The sequence below is a fragment of the Colletes gigas genome, unplaced genomic scaffold, assembly GCF_013123115.1.
Source record: "Colletes gigas isolate AHSC1104 unplaced genomic scaffold, ASM1312311v1 Colletes_gigas_Sc00008, whole genome shotgun sequence".
Lineage (NCBI taxonomy): Eukaryota > Metazoa > Arthropoda > Insecta > Hymenoptera > Colletidae > Colletes > Colletes gigas.
The window spans coordinates 6290309-6310304 of record NW_025106637.1 but is presented as its reverse complement, the minus strand read 5'-3'; the positions used below and the strand labels follow the sequence as shown (position 1 = coordinate 6310304).

The following is a 19996-nucleotide window of genomic DNA, read 5'->3' as shown; positions in this document are numbered from 1 at the left end:
ATGATATCACATTTCCATCCTATTATTCCCCAATCAGTTGCAATGCGTATTCCGCACAGAATGGATGGGAATCCAAGTTCCATCGATCTCCCATTTACATTCTTAGAAGCTAGATTGCTGAACTAAAGAGATAAAAGGAAGCAAAGTTCCTTCGATCTTCTAGTTTAATTGTACCAAGCAATTATTTCGAGTTGAAGAATTTTTATCGGGCACAAACGAAGGTAATTTTCGCTGACCAGTAGTTTTTTCAACGAAAGAGGCGAATACGTCATTGTACGCGTCGCGTTCGTAATAGAATGAAAGAATAGTTGCAAAATCATGTTGCATAATGTTCCGCGGCGCATTGCGGGGTCAAGTCGCTATACCCACGAGTTCCTGTTTATCTTTTCTTCTGTTTTCCGCGTCTTTCGATCTCATTCGCTTACTTTTCGCCGTCCCGAGCACAATTATCGCGAGTCCAGCCAATTAGAAGCTCGATAACTGCCGGTCACGATCTTCGAGTCTCTGTAGAAAAGATATTCTCTGGTAAGAACGTTGATTTTTCATTTGTTTGCCTTGCAACGCGATCGTTAGATTCTTATCTTTACAATCGTGAATAAAATTTGCCCGACCAATCTGATTTACGGTACGCGTAAATTCCAATCGTTCTCCAAACCGATAGTACGAAATTATTGAATCGATTGAAATCGTTTTTTTATCTTAACAATGAATGTCATGCACGTTATTAATAAAATATAAATCTTCGCGTAACAGGACACTTAAACATGAAACAAGATAAACGACAGTAATGGCCCGTCATACAGTGATCTTGATACCCGCTTTACTGTTAGCGACTATTAATGGAACTGTCACCGCGAGGATTTGCAAATCGTCCGCGGAAACCTGTAAGTAATATTCATCGAGCTGCAAACAATTTTTAGAAATTCGAACTTGCAGGGCAGTCGCACATCGGTATACTTATTTCGCCTATAATGTCGGATTCGCGGATGCAGGAGATCGAGATTTACTGGAACAACGTGAATCTTGGACCGGACGAGAAGATCGTCCTCATGAAAGAGAATAATTCGAGTTCTTCGTTTATACTTTACAACGTTACGTCCAACGAATCGAGTGGCGTCGAGAAAACCGGGATACGAACGAAATTTTTACCCAGCTCGAATCTTTCTTTCGTGCAACGATCCTCGAGTAAGTGACACACGAATCTTTCTATTTATCGATGGGTAGGGCACGACGAAACTGTTCCTAGAATATCGTTTTCTTAGAATATTACGTCGCGGTGCTGACGACAACAGGTAACGTAAAAGAAACGAACTATCTGAAGACGAATCCGACATGGATGAAAGAGAGGAAACATATTCTGAGTCCTCTCAGAATGAGCCAGATTTTTCTCCCTGGCACGCACGATTCAGCGTGTTATGCTCAGGAAAATATTACGAAGCTCTTCGTCTCGAAGTACGCTGTGACACAGGTAATCCGCAAAATTGATATTTCGGCATTCTTCGATGCAAACATTTCTATGCACATCTTCAGAATATGGATATACTCGGTCAATTGATACACGGTGTACGGTATTTGGACATCCGAGTAGGAAGTTATCCTTTTACGAAGGAGCACTGGTGGACGAATCACGGGCCATTTTATCGATCGGTATCGCTGCAAACTGTCATAGATCAAGTGAAAAAGTTCCTTGAAAATACCGAGGAAATTGTGATATTGGACATTCGCGAATTTCCTATTGGTAATTTCTTAAACTTCATTCGAACGCAATTCTTGATCGCTGAATGGATGTCGAAACCGTACATTTATCTTGTGCTTGGATCCGTGATCAGATCTTCCTTTTCGTAGGATTCGACGATATATCGGTTCATCGGGAATTGGTATCGTATTTGGAAGATCAGTTTCGAGATTATTTCCTGACGAGTAATAGCGGCTGGGCTATCACAATGAATGACATTTGGTCTTCCGGCAAAAGATTAATAATCGGTTATGAAAACATGCAAATTGTTCGTGAACACGCTAGCATGTGGCCTTGCGTGCGACACCAATGGGGCAACGTAAGGAGCATCGAGGATTTGTACAAATATTTGGATAAAATTGAAAACGAAGACAGGTAAAATGGTTGGGAAACAAAGTCAAGAACGATGACACATTTTTGCTTACGATGCGTATAAAATTCGGTTCGAGTCGATGTCGGTCAACGCGAGCATAATTGCGGCAAAAGCATTATTTCCTAATCGTTCTCTTTGCTTCAGCGATTACAGAGTGAGACCGCGATCAGCAATGGCGGAATTAACAATGAACGTAATGGACGTAATTTATAATCGACTGGGAAATCTTCGTGACATGGCGCACAGAGTTAATGTCAATGTAACGAATTGGTACAGCACCGTTTGGCAATACACTGCCAATATCGTGGCGGTGGATTTCGTGAGAGGCACCGGTATGGTTGAAGCTGCCATTAAATCCAACGAGAATCGCCATTTACACTGCCGATATTAAACACTCTTTCGATTGAATTTTATAAATTATCGTTATTGTGCTAATAAAACATTTTGATGCATAGATGGATTGCTTTTGATATTTTCTGCGCGAACATTTGCAAACTATTTTTTGCGCGACAATGAGACTTCCGCCGGAAGAACGAGAATAATGCTGCAAACCAAGGTAGTCGGTTGAATAAAATCTATCGTACATTACGAAATGGAATCTGTCGGAGGGATCAGTTTAGAATATGTTTTAAACCGAGTCAGTCGACTGTAGAAAATGTCTCTTTTGTTTATATTGTTGTATCTTACTCTTGCATTAAACGTTACCGGACAATCGCTGAGCATCTTGAGCGAAATCTATTCGAGCAATCCGATCAATTGTCCGAACGATAAGACATGCACTTTTGTCGATCACTGCCCGGTTATTTTAAATTTGATGAACGAGAATCTGCTTCCAATTCATAGGTGGGCCAAAGCTAAAGAAAGTGACTATAATAAATAAACGTTTAGTTATTGAGATTTTAATTGCACGCGCGTTTGGATATCGATTAATGTAGATTTCGTCAAGCGATCTGCGGTTACGAGAGCACTAGACCAAAGGTGTGCTGTGATCTGGACAGCAATATCGCAAACCCAACTTTTACGCTAGAAGATGGTGCACTCTTCACGAGGTCAAATTCGATTTCAGAATGTGGTAAAAGCTTCGTTCAAAGCACCATCAACGCTGCTGGAGTGTACCCTTTTGTTGCAAGGATTGGCTTTATAAGTAGGTATTTGCTAATTTTATTAACCCCTTCTCGTACTTTAACGAGTCTGCCTTTGACCCAAACATTTTTATCGTAGGTACAACAGGAGAAATAAAATATCCCTGTACAGGTGTAATCTTGAACAAACGTACAATACTGACCACTGCTAGTTGCGCTCTCGCAAACTCGGACGACTATAAATTGTACGTTGAACTATTTCATGATTTTTAAAGCAAATCTTCAAAGTTATTCTTTTATATTCGTCTAACAGATATTCAATTACCGTTGGAGAATATAATGCTGAGACCGATCGTAATTGCAATACCCAGACAAGTAATATATCGTACGTAATAAAACATCCAAATTACAAAGCTGACACTTTTATGAACAATATAGCGATGTTACGTTTGAAAGAACCGATTGAATACACTGGTAATTATTTACTCACTATAACAATCTATTGTGTTCAGCCACCGGTGGGAAAAATTTTAATAGGAGATTATAAAGGCAAAAATAAGACGAAAATCAAGAATACTAATTTGTTGATGGAGCCTTTGTTAAAAAGTTATTAACGTTTAAAGTTCCGCTCGTATTGAATTTTTTTCCCGAAAATGCGCAAGATTTTGGGGGTATGTCTATTCACCAAAAATGATTTTAATTGATCCCCGCAACCGAAAATAATTTTTCCAAAACGATTTGAAATTTTGTTTTTCCGTCGAAAATTTCACACCTTCTCGAATTTTTTTCTAGAAAGTGGCTAGGATTTCGGGGGTATATCTATTCACAAAAAGTCATTATAATTGACCCACGCAACCGAAAATAATTTTTCCAAAATGATTAGAGAAATTTCTTTTTCATCGAAAATTTCACACCTTTTCGAATTTTTTTCTAGAAAGTGGATAGGATTTCGAGGGTATATCTATTCACAAAAAATCATTGTAATTGACCCCCGCAACGGAAAATAATTTTTCCAAAACGATTTGAAATTTTTTTTTCCGTCGAAAATTTCGCACCTTCTCGAATTTTTTTCTAGAAAGTGGCTAGGATTTCGGGGGTATATCTATTCACAAAAAGTCATTATAATTGACCCACGCAACCGAAAATAATTTTTCCAAAATGATTAGAGAAATTTCTTTTTCGTCGAAAATTTCACACCTTTTCGAATTTTTTTCTAGAAAGTGGCTAGGATTTCGGGGATATGTCTATTCACAAAAAATCATTGTAATTGACCCCCGTAACCGAAAATAATTTTTCCAAACCGATTTGAAATTTTTTTTTCCGTCGAAAATTTCGCACCTTCTCGAATTTTTTTCTAGAAAGTGGCTAGGATTTCGGGGGTATATCTATTCACAAAAAGTCATTATAATTGACCCACGCAACCGAAAATAATTTTTCCAAAATGATTAGAGAAATTTCTTTTTCGTCGAAAATTTCACACCTTTTCGAATTTTTTTCTAGAAAATGGCTAGGATTTCGGGGGTATGTCTATTCACAAAAAATCATTGTAATTGACCCCCGTAACCGAAAATAATTTTTCCAGAACGATTTGAAATTTTTGAATTTAATTGTTAATAACTTTTTTACGAAGCCTCCATCAACAAAATGGTATTCTTGATTTTCGCCTTATTTTGGCTTCTAGAATCCCCCATTAAAATTTTTCCCTGATGTGGCCAAACACCCTGTATATCGAGATTTTAGAAAATTAGAATTTTATTTGTTTAGCAACTGCGCAGCCCATATGTCTTCCTCCAGACGATAGATACTTAAATCGGAGTATTAATTCTGTTCTTGTTGGATGGGGAAAATTAGCCGGTCAAACTAGTAAGAATAACGTATAACGTAACCGCGATCTGAGGAGCGTGTATCAAGTGTCGTATATTTTAATTTCATTTAAGCCAAGCCTTGCCAACAACAGTCTTTGATAATGAGAATTATGTCCACTAACGAATGTTCGAGTCACTATGGTCAAGGATTCTCCGTTGAATTATGCGCAGCAGGAAACGAAGCACCTTGTTCAGGTTATAGCGGAAGCCCGCTTTTATTTAAATACAACGACACGTATTTCTTGGTAAGAATGATAATACATTTTTTCATTTTTGTAACCGTAATATATTTACAAAAAGATCATGTACATTTATCGTTTCTTTACAAAGTAATAACAACATTGGTATGTAATTTTTAGTTAGGCATTTTGTCGTATGGTTCCAACTGTAACTTGAGCATCGAATTTCCGTCCGTCTTTGTCGATATACAAAGACACATACGCTGGATTCTAGAAAATTGTTGATCGTTTATTGGAAGTATATTAAAATCAAAAAATATATTGAAGGTTGAGGAACTTACCAAAAAATCTTATTTGTGTTTAAAGATGTTTAAGTACTTTCCGCGCGTCATTTCTTTTGCCTCCTCCAATCCCAATTGATAAGCCATATCGTGCAACTTTTTAACTTCGGATATTAAACCAGTCATGGATAAGTTTCCCAATTCTGAAATAAAATTACTTTCATTCTATACATACTGTAAAGTACAATCTATAAATTCTACTTGCTGAGTGTAAACTTACGATGTAATTGATTTATATCATCCGGCGTAAGACCAGCAGCCCAAGCAGACGGTTCAGTTTGGGGAGAATTTTGAGCAACAAACTCGTTAACACCTGGAACTTCATTAACCACTACATATATGATATATTATCATTTTATTCGAAATAAAACATATTGTTCTTTCGCACGAACTCACTTTGTTCCGGCCATAAATCAGGGGAAGCTCTATCAAGTTTTTCCAAACTCATGAGACTTTCTTCCACACAAATTAGATCTACAACTAACGGTAAATAAACAGTAGACTCGTCATGAAACATCTCTTTATGCATACTTACCTGGTTGATCTACTGGTTCTTCCGTGGTCATTATATTCATTGAAACTGTCCCTTAACTTTACTTGAATTTGGTAAAAAAAAAAATTACGAACGCCGAGAAAATAAAATAACAATATGAATACAATATAAATTTACTATAATCCACTACTCGACTTTTATTACGAATAAACTATGTTTGCAAACTACGTTGACTTTCGTTCTGTTTCGCGGACGTTTGTAAGATCTTTGTTAATTCTTGCTGTTGTTGGAGGTAATACAAATTTTGTATTTTTCTGCGTTCTTGCCGTTCGATGTCACGAATTACACCTGAATGAAGCTGTTTCCTGGGAAAATTATGGGCACATATAACGTTATCGCAGTATATTTCGTTTAATACCAAATCGAGGAACACGGAATTCTCATTGAAAAAATTATTTTATTCCAACAATGATATCTTTGCTCATAATGTTTTTGTTTAGAATTTACATCACGGCGCACTGATGCTCTTCGTGACTCGTACCAACATAACTACGTTGTTTCAATTTTATATTTTTCTACCAACAAAAGTTCGCTTTAAAAAGAGATTTTTATGAAAAATTCCTCTCTAATCTTGATTCTATTTTGATATTTCGCTACTTTGTGTTGCACTATGAAAAGAAGTATGGGACACCATCTGATCGCCACATTATGTAACCTAACTTTTTATTAAAAATTACCTGTCGTACTCTTGTATATAGTGGACGTAACCTATTATACCAAACGATGTTACGCAACATAACGCGCATGTAGCTTTTGCGGCAAATGACATTATCACGCGTAATATCTTTTAAATATTTCTCTGCTGTACTTTGTCTCAAACCATACAGTATCAACAGAATCGAAACCAAATTATAAGCAAGGCACGTGTACAATGGACTTAGTGCTTTTTCGCGATCGCAGTACCAACATCTATTTTTTAAACAAGTATAGACAAGATGGTATTCTTAAATATTTTCTTATCGATTATTTATTTAAATTGTGCAATTTTGGAGATGGTCACACTACGCGCAATTAATAGCAGACTATATGGCATCACGATTATTTACGATCGAAAACTAATTTTAATTTATTTATTAATACAACAATAGAGTCCCCAGTAATTTAGATCACTTATAAATGCTTCACAATTAACGCCAAACGCTCAAACTTGTTTAGAAACACTGCAACACATATTCTAAGTTTTGACGTTTCTTTGAGCAAATACACGGTTTCAAGCATAATACACATTAACATGAGACTATATGTACGTCAATTTACTTAATAAACAGTGTCTAATGCTTATTATTATTATAATAACTACAGTAGTGTCCACATAAGTGACTGCATTTTTGCCCCACTTAAATGTCCGTTTACTTTACCCCTTATCCCGAGCGCGGACAATTAATTGGGCACTACTCTACCTAATTCGCTGTATATCTATATATATCAAGACGGTATCTACGCCCAATTTTGTCGTGGAATAGTTCATTATTTTCAACGCTAGATGGCGCTTATTTTCGACCTCAGGCCCCCTGGTGCTAAAAGGCCCAAGTTTGTCGAGAAATCCGTCTAGCGTGGACAATACGAACTATTCCACGACAAACTTGGACGTTTTAGCACCAGGGGGCCTGAGGTCGAAAATGAGCGCCATCTAGCGTTGAAAATAAGGAACTATTCCACGATAAACTGGGACGTAGATGCCGTCTTGATATATATAGATATACAGTGAATTAGGTAGAGTAGTGCCCAATTGTGTCCTTGCTCGGGATAAGGGGCATAGTGAACGGACAATTAAGTGGGCATAAATGCACTTATGTCGATACTACTGCAGCTATTATAATAGTAAGAAGCTTTAGACACTGTTTATTAATTAGATTGACGTACATATAGTCTCAAGTTAATGTGTATTATGCTTGACGCGATGTGGAACCATGTACTTGTCGAAAGAAACGTGCAAACTACAAATATGTCTTTCTTTGTGAGCCTAAGTTCTCTATTCGTTTAATAAATGCAATATATTGCCTCGATACCTAATTAATCGAACCAACAAAGCAGCATCAAGATACTATAATCTATCTAAGCAACTGGCCATTATTAAAATCATATGGGATTCCTCATGCAACGTGTAGAAGTCCTGTTCAATTCTCATAATCCCATAGGAAATAACTAACATATGATTGTCACCGATTACTTTGTATTCTGAGGGAAATAATGACTCTTTCTAGCAACAAGTTATTAAAATGGGGATAACAAACATTCTGTGTATATAAATTCCAAGCGTATAAATTTATTTTAGTGTGTGGAGAACGTATATATACAGTGCATTACTTTGTTATTATAATAATAATAAGCTTTCGACACTATTCTTCTCAGAAGACATCGTTAACCTGTGTCTTAGGGTACCTAGTTCTTCTAACAGGAATAGGATTGTTTCTAGACAAGTTTGAGTCTTTGGCGTTAATTGCAAAGCATCTATAAGTGATCTAAATTATCAAGAACTCTATTGTTATATTAACAAATAAATTAAAATTAGTTTTCCATCGTATATAATGGGCACGTCATTTAGTGTGCAAAAATGTGTCTCCTTTTTCTACCACTGGCTACAGAGGGATGATAATCCTCACGTGACCACGCAAGTATCTGGTACGTAATTGGTACCGGAAGGAATCTTGATCGCACGGAAGGGCGGAGGCAACGTTGCGGGGATATAGGGTCCGTTCTTATCTGCGGAATACAGGCCACGTTTCTCTGCCTCTTCGCGTTCCACATCTCGGAGGTAATATCGTAAGTTTGGGAGCAGCGTGGGACAGGCGGCATGATGAATCGACCATGTTTCCCTTAGCCGTCTCTCGAACGGGGCGAGGTAGATTCTTTCATCGGAAATCCGGCTATTTGGGCGTCCAAAATTAGAATTATGTCCTAGACGACGAAGTACACAAAGTTAGTTATCTGTAGGAGCGATTTTTCATAAAAGTTCCCACCTATGGTTCATCTTATGGGATAGCAGACCTGGTCTCGACTAGATTATGATCCCGACGAGTTCCCGACTGGGTAGCGTCGAAAGCGTGAGAGAACGGTTCGGGATACAATTATCGAATTCCGTCGGACGACTCCTGGGACAGCTCCCCAGGTCGATGTATCCTCAGCGCGAGCTTTACCGAACTTCTACAATGCATGCGTAAGGAGAATGGACCACCCATGTAGAGAGGTCTCTCTCGACTTGGCCTCGAGTACCCTCAGGAGTCGCGCGCGGACCAAGTACTCCATCGGACGAGGCGGTTGCTCGGACAGCATACCGGGTAGAATATGACACGAGACTCCCAGCCTTTTCTATCGGTCGAACAATACTGCCTCATGTCTGAACGCCGGAGCTTGTCACAATCCACCGATCACGGACAATTTTATCGTTGTAGAGTTTAAAAGGGGAAACTGAGACACGAAATGCTCTGGTGTCTTCTTGGTTTGTTCGATCTTTATAGAATGTTCGAAGAATTGTTAAAAAGCACGTAACGAAGGTGGAACAAAATAAGTAGTCTAGTCGAAACTCGTAAAAGCATACGCTACCGAGATCCAGAGTTTATCCTTTGGGCAGAAGCTATTTAGTACTTCCGGGACACATAGTATATCGGACGAATCCGTAGAAAGCGTACCGGAATGACGAGTCGTGATGCTCTTCCTTCGTGAAGTGCAGCGGAGGCCGAAGATTTCAGGTCAGTCCGTCTCGAGAGCATAATGCATCACAGTACGGGAAAGAGTTGTGTAAACGAACTTTCATGAACTTCCAAAAGTAGTCGCCTTTTTCCCCCTCCCCCCTATCCTCCTGCTGTTGATGTTTTTCGCCAAAGCGCTTCTGCACTTTTGCATACCACGTTGCCTGCCTTCAACGTACATACACTGGTGGACAAAATGATAAGGCACCGTTGTACACATAAGAAATTCCAGATGTATTTAGTAAAATCTTAAAGTTATTAGCAGTAAACTATGTTATAAGTGAGAAACTTCCTTTCAAGGCCACGTACCAGTCTAGACAAACAAAACACGGTGCATTGTGGTCTTTGAGTTTCATTGTTTCGAAATTTCAGGTGGACAAAATGTTAAGGCACTTGAAGTAGTCTGTTAGAAAACGTTGAAGTGTGCAGTTCTCTGCAAGTTTATCTTGTAGAAATTACTTATTAATAGTTAGTTTATAAGTGTTTAAATACTTTTTAACCCAAAATTAAATTATGAGACGAGGAACAGCATTAAGCGAAGATGAGAAGATTAAAATACTCCAGTTAAAGTCTAATGGAGAAAATCAAGTACAGATTGCAAAAAAACTAAAAAGAAGTCGGTGTGTTATACAGAATTTTTTACAAAACCCCGAAAAATATGGGAAACAGAAGCCAAAGGGAAGACCTGCAGCCTTTTCTTCAAGAGAAAAAAGATTAATTTTGAAAAAAGCATCGAATTCTGGACTTACGCCTTGACAAATTGCAGTGGATTGTGGAGTTAACGTATCGACTAAAACAGTGAAAAGAGTAATTCAAAAAACAAGCTATTTAAAACGGAAGAAATTTACTATAAAGCCGCCGTTAATAGACAAACATAAGACCGCCTGATTAAGTTTTGCAATAGAGCACATTCAATGGAAAAACCAGTGGAAACGAATTATATTCACGGATGAAAAAAAACTGAATTTGGATGGTCCAGATGGATATAAATACTATTTCCACGATTTAAGAAAGGAGCAAAGGGTATTAAGTCGCAGACAATGTGGTGGTGGTGGAGTAATGATATGGGCAGGTATCGGCTATAGAGGAAAAACGGAAATAGAATTCATTCAAGGCCGTATGAATAGTGCTGGTTACTTAAATTTAATTAAGAGACACATAGACACTTACGCTCGCAGAATTGCTGGGACAAAATATATATTTCAGCAAGATAATGCAGCTGTGCATACCGCTCGCATAGTAAAAAATTATTTTGAAACGGAAAATGTAAAGGTTTTAAATTGGCCCGCAAGATCTCCTGACCTAAGTATTATCGAGAATGTTTGGGGAAAACTCAGCCGAACATTATATGAAGGTGGAAAACAGTATAATACAGTGTCCGAATTAAAATCTGCAATTTTAGAAGCTTGGGAAAGCTTGGATCAAAATTATATAAAGGATCTGTACAGAAGTTTACCAAGAAGAATGATTTAAGTGGTACATCGTCAAGGGCAGTCGACACATTATTAAAACTTAAAAAAACTATGTAATCTTATTTCATTTTAATACTTTTGTAATTTTATATTGAAAGTGCCTTATAATTTTGTCCACACTCAATTTCATTTTCTTGGTATAAATAATAAATGGATTGAACGATTTATTTAATTTTTTCATATATTATGTCAAAACTAGTACCTTATTTTGTTGTGTATTCATATTCCACGTATATGTACAAATAGATGTTCATTTCCAAAAATTTTGAGGTGCCTTATTATTTTGTCCACCAGTGTATTTCTCGATTCGACGTTGCCCTTACCTCGACCCGAAACTGCCATTTCCTTTCCCGCGATCGTGTCAAATTTAATTAATAAAAGATACACACATATGCAGAGTGGAGTCATCCAACATTTGCACCTCGAATATCTTTGTTGTTTTTAAAGATACGTCGAATGTCTTGAGGACAAAATTAAATGGTGCAATGGGGCTCGCACGATCCCAAAAATAATTTTTAAAAATAGAATCACCCCTTTTTGAAACACCTGTGTCAGGAATAACAAGACAAAACTTAATCGTAATGTTTTCAGGACAAAATTGAATGGTTCAATGGGGCTCACACGATCCCAAAAATATTTTTTTTTAAAAATAGAATCACCCTTTTTGAAACACCTGTGTCAGGAGTAACAAGACAAAACTTGCGTCGATAAAGTAGAGCAGGTAATCGATCACCTGTTGGATCACGTATCGATTTTTAGATCAGTCTGTAATGTACTGTAACACGTGTCATAACTAGACTGCGGATATTTATGCATTTATGGGAAATTTTAATCCTCAAAAAACTACAGAATGCATTTAATATGCAAAAAAAAGAAATACTTAAAGTAAGATACGAATTATTATATTTAGGGGTTGAGACAGCCAGCCCTCTGCGAAGCTTCCGTTTCATTAACTTTATTAATAAAAATGTGAATTTGCATAAAGATCCGCAGTCTAGTCATAACACATACAATTAAAATAATATACTGTGCAGTGAAACCTCAACAACCTGCAATGATAGTCAATTTGATTAGGAACTCAGTGACTATAATCATTCAAATAGAAGATTTCAAATATGAAAGCGGAATACCTGAGTCACTGAATTCCTAATCAAAGGGACTATCATTGTCAAAAAGGGTTATTTCATTTAAAAAAATGACACAGAAACAAAAATATTTTTGGCACCTTATGAGCCCCATTGTACCATTCAATTTTGTCCCCAAGACATTCGACGTATCTTTAAAAACAACAAAGATATTCGTGGTGCAAATACCAGGTGACTCCACCCGGTATAACAGAATCCTTATTAATTGAATTTCATATTAAATAGAAGGTGAACAGCATTCTTGACACCTATTATACTTCATTTTTATCGTTCAACTATCTATCGCTTATTGCACTGCTGAGTTATTCCTTATCTCTTATCTTCGGTTTCTTTGGAACTCTGTTTCCTGTTCTCACCAACCACCCAGCCTAGTTTTCAGATATTTTATCGTTAGTGGAATCCAGGATCGCGTATCGACGCAACACTTTATTCTACAATTTGTAAGGATTGTCGAGGATGGTCAGAGGCGTATGGTCCGGTTCAAACACGTGGACCTACTCTAGCTTAGATTAAACATAATCGACAGCAACGGTACCACGGTCCAAACACGTACACTTCTTACAAATTATTTTACAAAACGTTTAAATTCACCAGGAAGCAACCGTTTCGATCAGGATGCTAACCAAGCTGTCCGTTCGTCGCAAGAACAACGATCCCGTTGAAAGAGACCACATTATTATTATTATTATCGCGCGTGTGAGCACAGAAACCAGATTCGCCTCTCTCGATAAACAAAAATGGGAATGAAAATTCTTGAAACGAAGAGCTGTGTGTGGTCCAACGGAGGTGTTAATCGGTAGACTCGCTACTGTCTTGCTTCTAACCGGCCCTTCAATTAGTATACATCTCCTACCTTCTTTGCGTGTGGTACGGGAACTCTCGTGGCCCAGCCGAATTCACAATCTACCTTTGTTCCGAACGGAGACGAGCAGTAAATAACTATTCCTTGAATCCCGTCGACCCTCGAAAATCTCGAATCTGAAACTCGTCGCCTGTTCTCACCGTGGATTTTCTAATCACGGTTGAACAAACATTTTGCACGTTTCGATAACGAGAAGACGTATGGTTCGGTCGTTTTTGCGCGTTGTTCGTTCGTATTTAGGTATAAGTCGGAACTGCATTCCCGCGGCCGTTTGCGCATGAATATTCGATGAGCAATTTAAGCGAACGCCACTGACATTGGCACTCATTGAACAAGTTCTATTCAGAAATGCACGCACGACGCTCATAAATATTAATCAACAACCATACCGATCGGCATTCTACCGCAGATACGAGCATCTAAGGGCGCCTAACCCGAATCTGACTTTCGAATTTTACCTTTGGACGCGAGGTTCGCGTACGAAGCCTTGGCGAGAAAGAAGGCTGAAATAGAAAGTATCTGGAAAGTTATCCGTGTAACGTTGCCCGATTCGTCCAATTACGATTAAAAGAACTCGAAACGTTGAACCGTGGAGCACGTTCAAGCCCCCCCCCCACCCCCTGCCGCGACGCGAGAATCCATGAGCCACAAAAGCCTGTCGCGAACTAATATTTGACGGGTGCAGCTTTCCAAAGAAATTCCGAGGTGCAAAGCGAATCCAACGCAAACCGTTTGAATGAAGTTGCCTTTTTGTTATACTTTACCACCTGTCGCGTGTGTGCGCAGGGGTGTGGGTCTAGGAAGAGGAGCGAAAGAGGAGGCGCGAAGATGAAAGCGGGACGGAGAGCGGAAGAAAAAGAGAGGGATACCGTTGTGGCAGATACCAGAAGCTCTGTGTGCGTGTGCGTGTGTGTGTGTGTGGTGTTTGGGAGGAGGGAGGTGGGTGGGTGAAAGAGAATGGGTAGCGGGTTAGAGGGTGAACGGAGGAACATGTGGTTCTATTTGTAAAAACAAAGTTTGCGCGGGACAAACACGGGCAGACAGTGGCGGGCCTAGTCGGCCTCCAGGTAAAAGCGCAACAAAGACTCGATTGCATTCCGTTTCACTCCCTCTGATTCCTTTTTACCCGGGTTCGGAGCCGTGTTCCTCGTTCCTCGCGCCGCGTCCAAGTATGATGGCTGTTGACCGATCTCTGCGGTCCTCTCGAGTGCATCTTAATTAACCCTTCAGCTATCGCGTCGAGGAGCCGTGGGGACATCGTTGCTACAACACGCGTACGCCACTTAAAACGAACGTTTTTCGACGTTGCTCGATTTCACGGGTCGAGCGTCGGAAATGTTTAATCCTTTAACGAGGGACCATGACTGGAGTTTCGGAAGATAATCGCTATTGCTAAGATCTAGAGACTCCATAGACTCCGGTATAACAGGAATAACTTTCATTTTTACGTATCGATGACAAGCGGAATCTTTGGATGGATTTGGAGGGTTGGGGGTTGTAATCGTCTCGTTAGAAGTCGCTTCGGTGGGTGATCGAAGACGAGGGCGTCTTGGCGCGAAAACGGGTAAAAGAGCGTTGGGTAAAGGGGTTGGAGACACGAGGCTCGGTGTTGGAGAACGCGAATGCGAACGCGAACGCAAATGCGAACGCGGAGATGGTGGTAGTGGCGGTTTGAGGGTGGTCGGCGGTGGTTGACGGTGGTGGTGTATGCCGCGACAAATATTTACCTGTCAACACAGAGAGGCTCGCACTACCATCCCGTTCCATCCCTCCGCCGCAAACGACATGCATATCCAAGCGAACGTTTGATGGCTGGACGAGAAAGAGACAGAGCGAGAAGGAGGAGGCGGCGGGACGACGCGAAGGGAGCCAAACGAATCATAAAAGCGGCCGATTGAGAGACAAAGCGGAACGGGGGAGGCAGTGACACGCGATAAGAACCGAGGACTTGATTTTCACACGATCCTGCGGTGCAATGCCAGTCGAACACGCGTTCTCGTCCTGATTAAACGATTTATACTGGCTTTTTAGGATTAACGAGTTTCCTAGGGCGTCCGAAGAGACGATTCGATCGCGCGAACGTGGACTAGTTTTATCGAACTCCAGAGAAACCTGGCTCTTTGGACAATTCTATAAACTAAGTTTTTGAGTCCCATCTACACCGAGCGCAATGGGGTTAGTTTTCCTTTAATACGCGCTCGCTGGTACGCTGCGGGTCGAAACCAAATTAATGGAGTATGTTTGAGCTTTCGAAAATTAATCAATTTTCTACGGAGTCGAAAATGTTTGGAAAGAAGTTGATTCGACTTGATCTTTAAAGTTTCCTGCAGCGAGCCACGAACGAAACAAATGCCAAACGTATATGTTAAAATACTCTTGTAAATTAATTAAGACCGAAATGTAACGTGACTGTTTAATGGGCTCGTTACGCTGTCTTTGTATCAACGAGTATTTGTATAAACAAAAACAGTGAAAATTGTTTTTGACGTTCGAATACATTTAATCTAGTAAAATATATGATCGTGCTCGGAACATTATTGCATAGGTACGCCCGTAGTCGATGAAGGCTGTAGCAACGTTGTAGATTAATTTGCGCCGGCAGTTGGAAAATATAACAATGTTGTTTGCGCGTTACGATGCAGTAAATTTCGAAAACTGGTCTTTCGTTCGGTCGGTTCCCTGTAATTTTTGACACGAAGAACGCTCGGTGCTGTACACGCGTGTACAACGAAAATATTGCTAGTCGAGAAGCGGCGCGTTTGATTAACAAATTGTTTGTGAAAAGTTTCGTTGACAAATGCAATTGAAAACCGTAAAAATAATAATAATAGTATATATAGAGTTATACGGAACATGGATCGAAAGACTGTATCTATCTGTTTGTGGGGTGAAGACCGGGTCAAAATGACCCTGGATCGAGTGCACGGTATGGTTAATGGGGCCTCCTCGGGGCGTCGCGACGCGTCGGTCGCCTAATCGAACAATTTTTCCAGCAAATTTACAGTTGGTTGCGGACGTAGATAAAGTACTTGCAGAGGAGTGTTTGGCAAAGCGGTCTGGTCGCGAATTCGGGCTCGAAAGTGATGCGACGGGGTAGAGAGAAAGGTGGAGGAGAAAGCGATGGCCACCTACGGATCCCGTCCCTCGGTCGGTTCGTTCATTCACTTACTCACTCTCCTCTCGTTTCTATTCTCTCCTCTCTGTGTGCTTTTAATTTACCGGGCGGCAGGCAAATGTTTGCGCCACTCCCCCTCGATCGTACAACCCGTCTCTCTCTTTCTCGGTTCGGGTGTTCCTCGACGGGTTACCTCCTACACCGCTTCCTGCTGCCCGTCTCGTTCCTCCGCGATCGTTCCGTACATCGTGCACCTCCCTTGCTATCCACCACCACCACCCCCTCCCTCCTCGCCCCCTACCGCGAATATATTGACCGAGTCTGACCATTGAGCCGGCGGATGCCGGGGGTGGTTCGGCGTCGATGGTAATCTAGGTAATACGGCGAGGTCACTTATCGAGGAATCGCTCGATGCCGCTTTGAAAAAAACCGGAAAACTTGGGCTACGCGTTCCTACCATAGTCCAGCCGAATTCGAGTACCTTGAAAAGACTTTTTTACTTGTTCCATTTTAGGGGCGACGACGCAGAAGCACCGTCGTTCGGGGGTTGGTCTCTGTTCGCGTCGCGGAACTTGCCTCCCTCGGGTAGGTACGGTGTCACCTGGTTTCGTAAATTAAACTAATTTCGTATCATCAATCGCTGCGAATTAAAAGTCAATTTATATCGGTAACTGCACCATCGTTATTCTAATCCGTCTTCGCGAACGTTTATTGCAGTTTTCGAGCGCAACGAACGGGGAATCAGCGCGTCATTTAATGTATTTAAATAACAACGTATAAAAGTAGATACATTCGCGGAAGTCAAACGAAATTTTATTGGATCGGTAGTCGAAGGATAATATTGACACGGCAGACATAGGAACGAAATTGAGTCAACACGGGTAATGGGAGAGTAATGCAACGTTAAAAAAAAAAATTATGTATTACAGCGGGGCAGGGGCCGGAAAAATCGTAAAATCAATTGCGAGTAAATATTAGACTCGTAAGAAAGCAAAGTCGCTGTGACAGTTTAATCTATGGCGCCGCGATCGTCGGGATTTATTAATAAGACGAGGATTTATTAAGTGAGCGAAAAATAAAAGAATTTATTTACGAGGCGAACTCGTCTCGTCCCCCCCTTCCCCTCTGATTCGCAAATGCGATCGTAATCGTAAACTGTAACGGTGAAACTTGGAGTCACGGAAGTTTCGAAGCCATTTTGACAAGTCGAGTCGCAGGCAATCGAAATTCTAACATGCGTTTCTGGATTCACGGTGGTAGATTTTTAGGTAAGGCGCGTGCGCCCGCGTTTCACTTGTGCCCTTTAATAAATGGTAGAAAAACGAGATCAAATATTTAACCGGGAAATATTTGAGCGAGTGCCTATTATTACAGGGTAGTCGCGCAGCATAGATATCTGCCCGCAACCCCATAGTACTCCGCGCCATTCCGTTTATGTCTGGCAAATATACCTAGTTGTTCGTTAGATATATGTATGTAAAGGCATCCGAGTGTCAATTTAAAGCGACACCGTCGTCCGAACGGACCACCTCTCCACTTTTCACTCCTCCTTTTTAGTTTAAACATTCTTAACGGATAGCTCGTGCTCCAGACTCCCGCGCATACAGTCAGACTGTCTCTTCGAGAAAGAAGTTTTTAAATCTCTCTACAACGATTCCTTGACAATTATTATTATCGAGATTAGATTTTGTAATTAACAGAGAAGCAATCGATTACTGGGCAACGTAATGTTTAAGGCGAGCAAACGAAGCGACTGTGTGTGCCCTCCGTTTCGTGAGAAAGTTGAAAGATTCCATCGGTGTCGCATAAATTCAACCGTGCTCGAGCTCTAATTAATGTCCAGGGACGTGTTTGCACGTTCGGGGAAAATTCGATGCAAATAACGTGTAACGTTAGGTGGAGAGCATAATTACACGTCGCGGGCACACGGCTCCGTCCTGATAAACGAGGTCCGGGCTCTTTCGATTGACCCTCTAGGTTCCTGGAGCCGCCACGTGACCGGAAACGGCACGACGGACATCGAGAACGTCCAAGCACGTGTAACGATCGCGCGCACCTCCGAATAATTAATGAAGGCGTTAAAAACAAATAGGATGCTCGATGGTAGCGCGTTCGAAATTAACGAACCGCGGCGAGCTCTTATATTTTAACGCTTTTGGAGCTTGCGGAGCGTAACGTGCAGCGGACGTTAACGTTTAAACGTCCGTCTCTGACTTTTAATAAAAGAAAAAGTAGATATCATTCAAGTTTTTCATGTTCAAAGTCGATAGATATTTGGACAGCGATTGGTCGATACGAGACAGTGACTTTTCGGCTAAACGTCGGTGAATTTCTCGACCGGGGCTGTGCGACGCGTTGATACCGAACGTAATTAACGAGGCAAGAGGCGGCACGGTGTATTATGTGCTCGAGCGGGCCCGTAAAACCTTTATTGGGACATAATTTCGGCCGGCACACAAAGCGACAGTTATTATAGGGCGGCAGAGGCAGAGGCAGGATCAGGGGGGAGGGGGCACGGGCGTGCGAGTATTTCGGGCGAGGATCTTTCGCGTCGGTGTCTCCGTTATCCACGGGGCCCCGTTCCCTTCTTTCCCCGTGGTTCTATTGCCGAGCAAACATTGCCGGTCGCCTCGTTGCTAATAAACCCGACTTCAGAGACGTGATTTACACACCGGCGAACGAACGCGCTCGGTACAAATAACGCGCCGCGCGCGCTTCTACGCTCGGCCCCTGTTCGATATAATCGAACGATCGAATCCGAGACGGAGATCGATACAGCCGCGGTTAGAGAATATTTCCAGCTTCTCGACTAAAAATGCATCGATGCGTTTCTCTTCTGTAATTAAGCTCCGATTAAGCTTGAACGTTTGATCCCGATTCATCTGGAAAACAGAGCTTCTTGAAAAGCCGAGTAAAATTGTACGATACGACTGCGTTCTGTTCCGTTCGGGGGGTGCGGGGGGAAAGAAGCAGAAAGAGGAAACGTCGGAAGATCCGGTCTTTGAACTTCGTCTAGCGGAAGGCGGATGATTGTACGGTGTCTTTGAAGCCGGTTAAACTCGCTCTCGAAAGGGTGACGTTAAGGGAGGATGGGAGATCGCGAGAGAGAGACGGACCCAGGGTCGTGTGGGCGGAGGGTAGAAAGGGCCGCGGAGCGAACGAACAGTAAAGCCACCCTTTGAGACGAACTGGTTAGGAGATGAATTCGAACGCTCCCTGGAAGAGGGCTCGAGGGGGTAGCAGGAGGGTACAAACACGGAGATGGTAAAAGTTTATTAATTAGCTGGAATTAAGCGTGGCTAGCCCGTGTTCCCGAGAACCGAGAGTTTCGACGAGGAGAGGACGAAGGAACCGGACGGAAGAAAGCACCAGAAGACGCAGTTTTCCTTCCGATTGCTTTCCCCTCGTAATCTCGAACCGGTTCATCGACACTTTGCGGTCCTTTTCCTTTTTTTCCAAGCCTCTTCCGTTACCTCGGACGTTCAATTAGTCGCCGGTGAACCCATATACGCCGCAAATGCAACGTAATTTGTCCGATTAAGTGGACGAAGCATGAGAATCGGTTGGTCGCACGGCGCTCTGCTT

At 41.2% G+C, this 19996-nt stretch overlaps 3 protein-coding genes across 8 annotated transcripts; 2 read left to right on the top strand and 1 right to left on the bottom strand.

Annotated features, from left to right (window-relative positions):
• The first annotated feature begins 364 nt into the window (after positions 1–364).
• Positions 365–2562, top strand: LOC122396927 (PI-PLC X domain-containing protein 1-like). 2 transcript variants are annotated; one of them, XM_043395709.1, is made up of 7 exons: positions 365–525; positions 754–884; positions 937–1185; positions 1263–1468; positions 1531–1738; positions 1846–2110; positions 2253–2562. In XM_043395709.1, the coding sequence occupies exons 2-7, from the start codon at positions 788–790 to the stop codon at positions 2497–2499; spliced, it is 1272 nt and encodes a 423-aa protein (XP_043251644.1). In that variant the 5' UTR covers positions 365–525; positions 754–787; the 3' UTR covers positions 2500–2562. The 2 variants fall into 2 exon arrangements, with proteins under 2 accessions (XP_043251644.1, XP_043251645.1); XM_043395710.1 differs by lacking the exon at positions 365–525 and adding an exon at positions 548–625.
• LOC122396929 (chymotrypsin-like protease CTRL-1) lies at positions 2511–5519 on the top strand. Of its 2 annotated transcripts, XM_043395712.1 has the most exons (7): positions 2511–2951; positions 3044–3252; positions 3330–3435; positions 3504–3664; positions 4955–5053; positions 5128–5300; positions 5415–5519. In XM_043395712.1, the coding sequence occupies exons 1-7, from the start codon at positions 2764–2766 to the stop codon at positions 5517–5519; spliced, it is 1041 nt and encodes a 346-aa protein (XP_043251647.1). In that variant the 5' UTR covers positions 2511–2763. The 2 variants fall into 2 exon arrangements, with proteins under 2 accessions (XP_043251647.1, XP_043251646.1); XM_043395711.1 differs by lacking the exon at positions 5415–5519 and having other exon boundaries at positions 2512–2951; positions 5128–5414.
• LOC122396930 (protein lin-52 homolog) lies at positions 5370–6290 on the bottom strand. 4 transcript variants are annotated; one of them, XM_043395714.1, is made up of 5 exons: positions 6111–6290; positions 5972–6055; positions 5796–5906; positions 5576–5718; positions 5370–5504 (listed from the first exon to the last, which is right to left on the bottom strand). In XM_043395714.1, the coding sequence occupies exons 1-4, from the start codon at positions 6148–6150 to the stop codon at positions 5585–5587; spliced, it is 369 nt and encodes a 122-aa protein (XP_043251649.1). In that variant the 5' UTR covers positions 6151–6290; the 3' UTR covers positions 5370–5504; positions 5576–5584. The 4 variants fall into 4 exon arrangements, with proteins under 4 accessions (XP_043251649.1, XP_043251650.1, XP_043251651.1 ...); XM_043395715.1 differs by having other exon boundaries at positions 5796–5894; XM_043395716.1 differs by having other exon boundaries at positions 5796–5888.
• Between the last annotated feature and the right edge of the window lie 13706 nt (positions 6291–19996).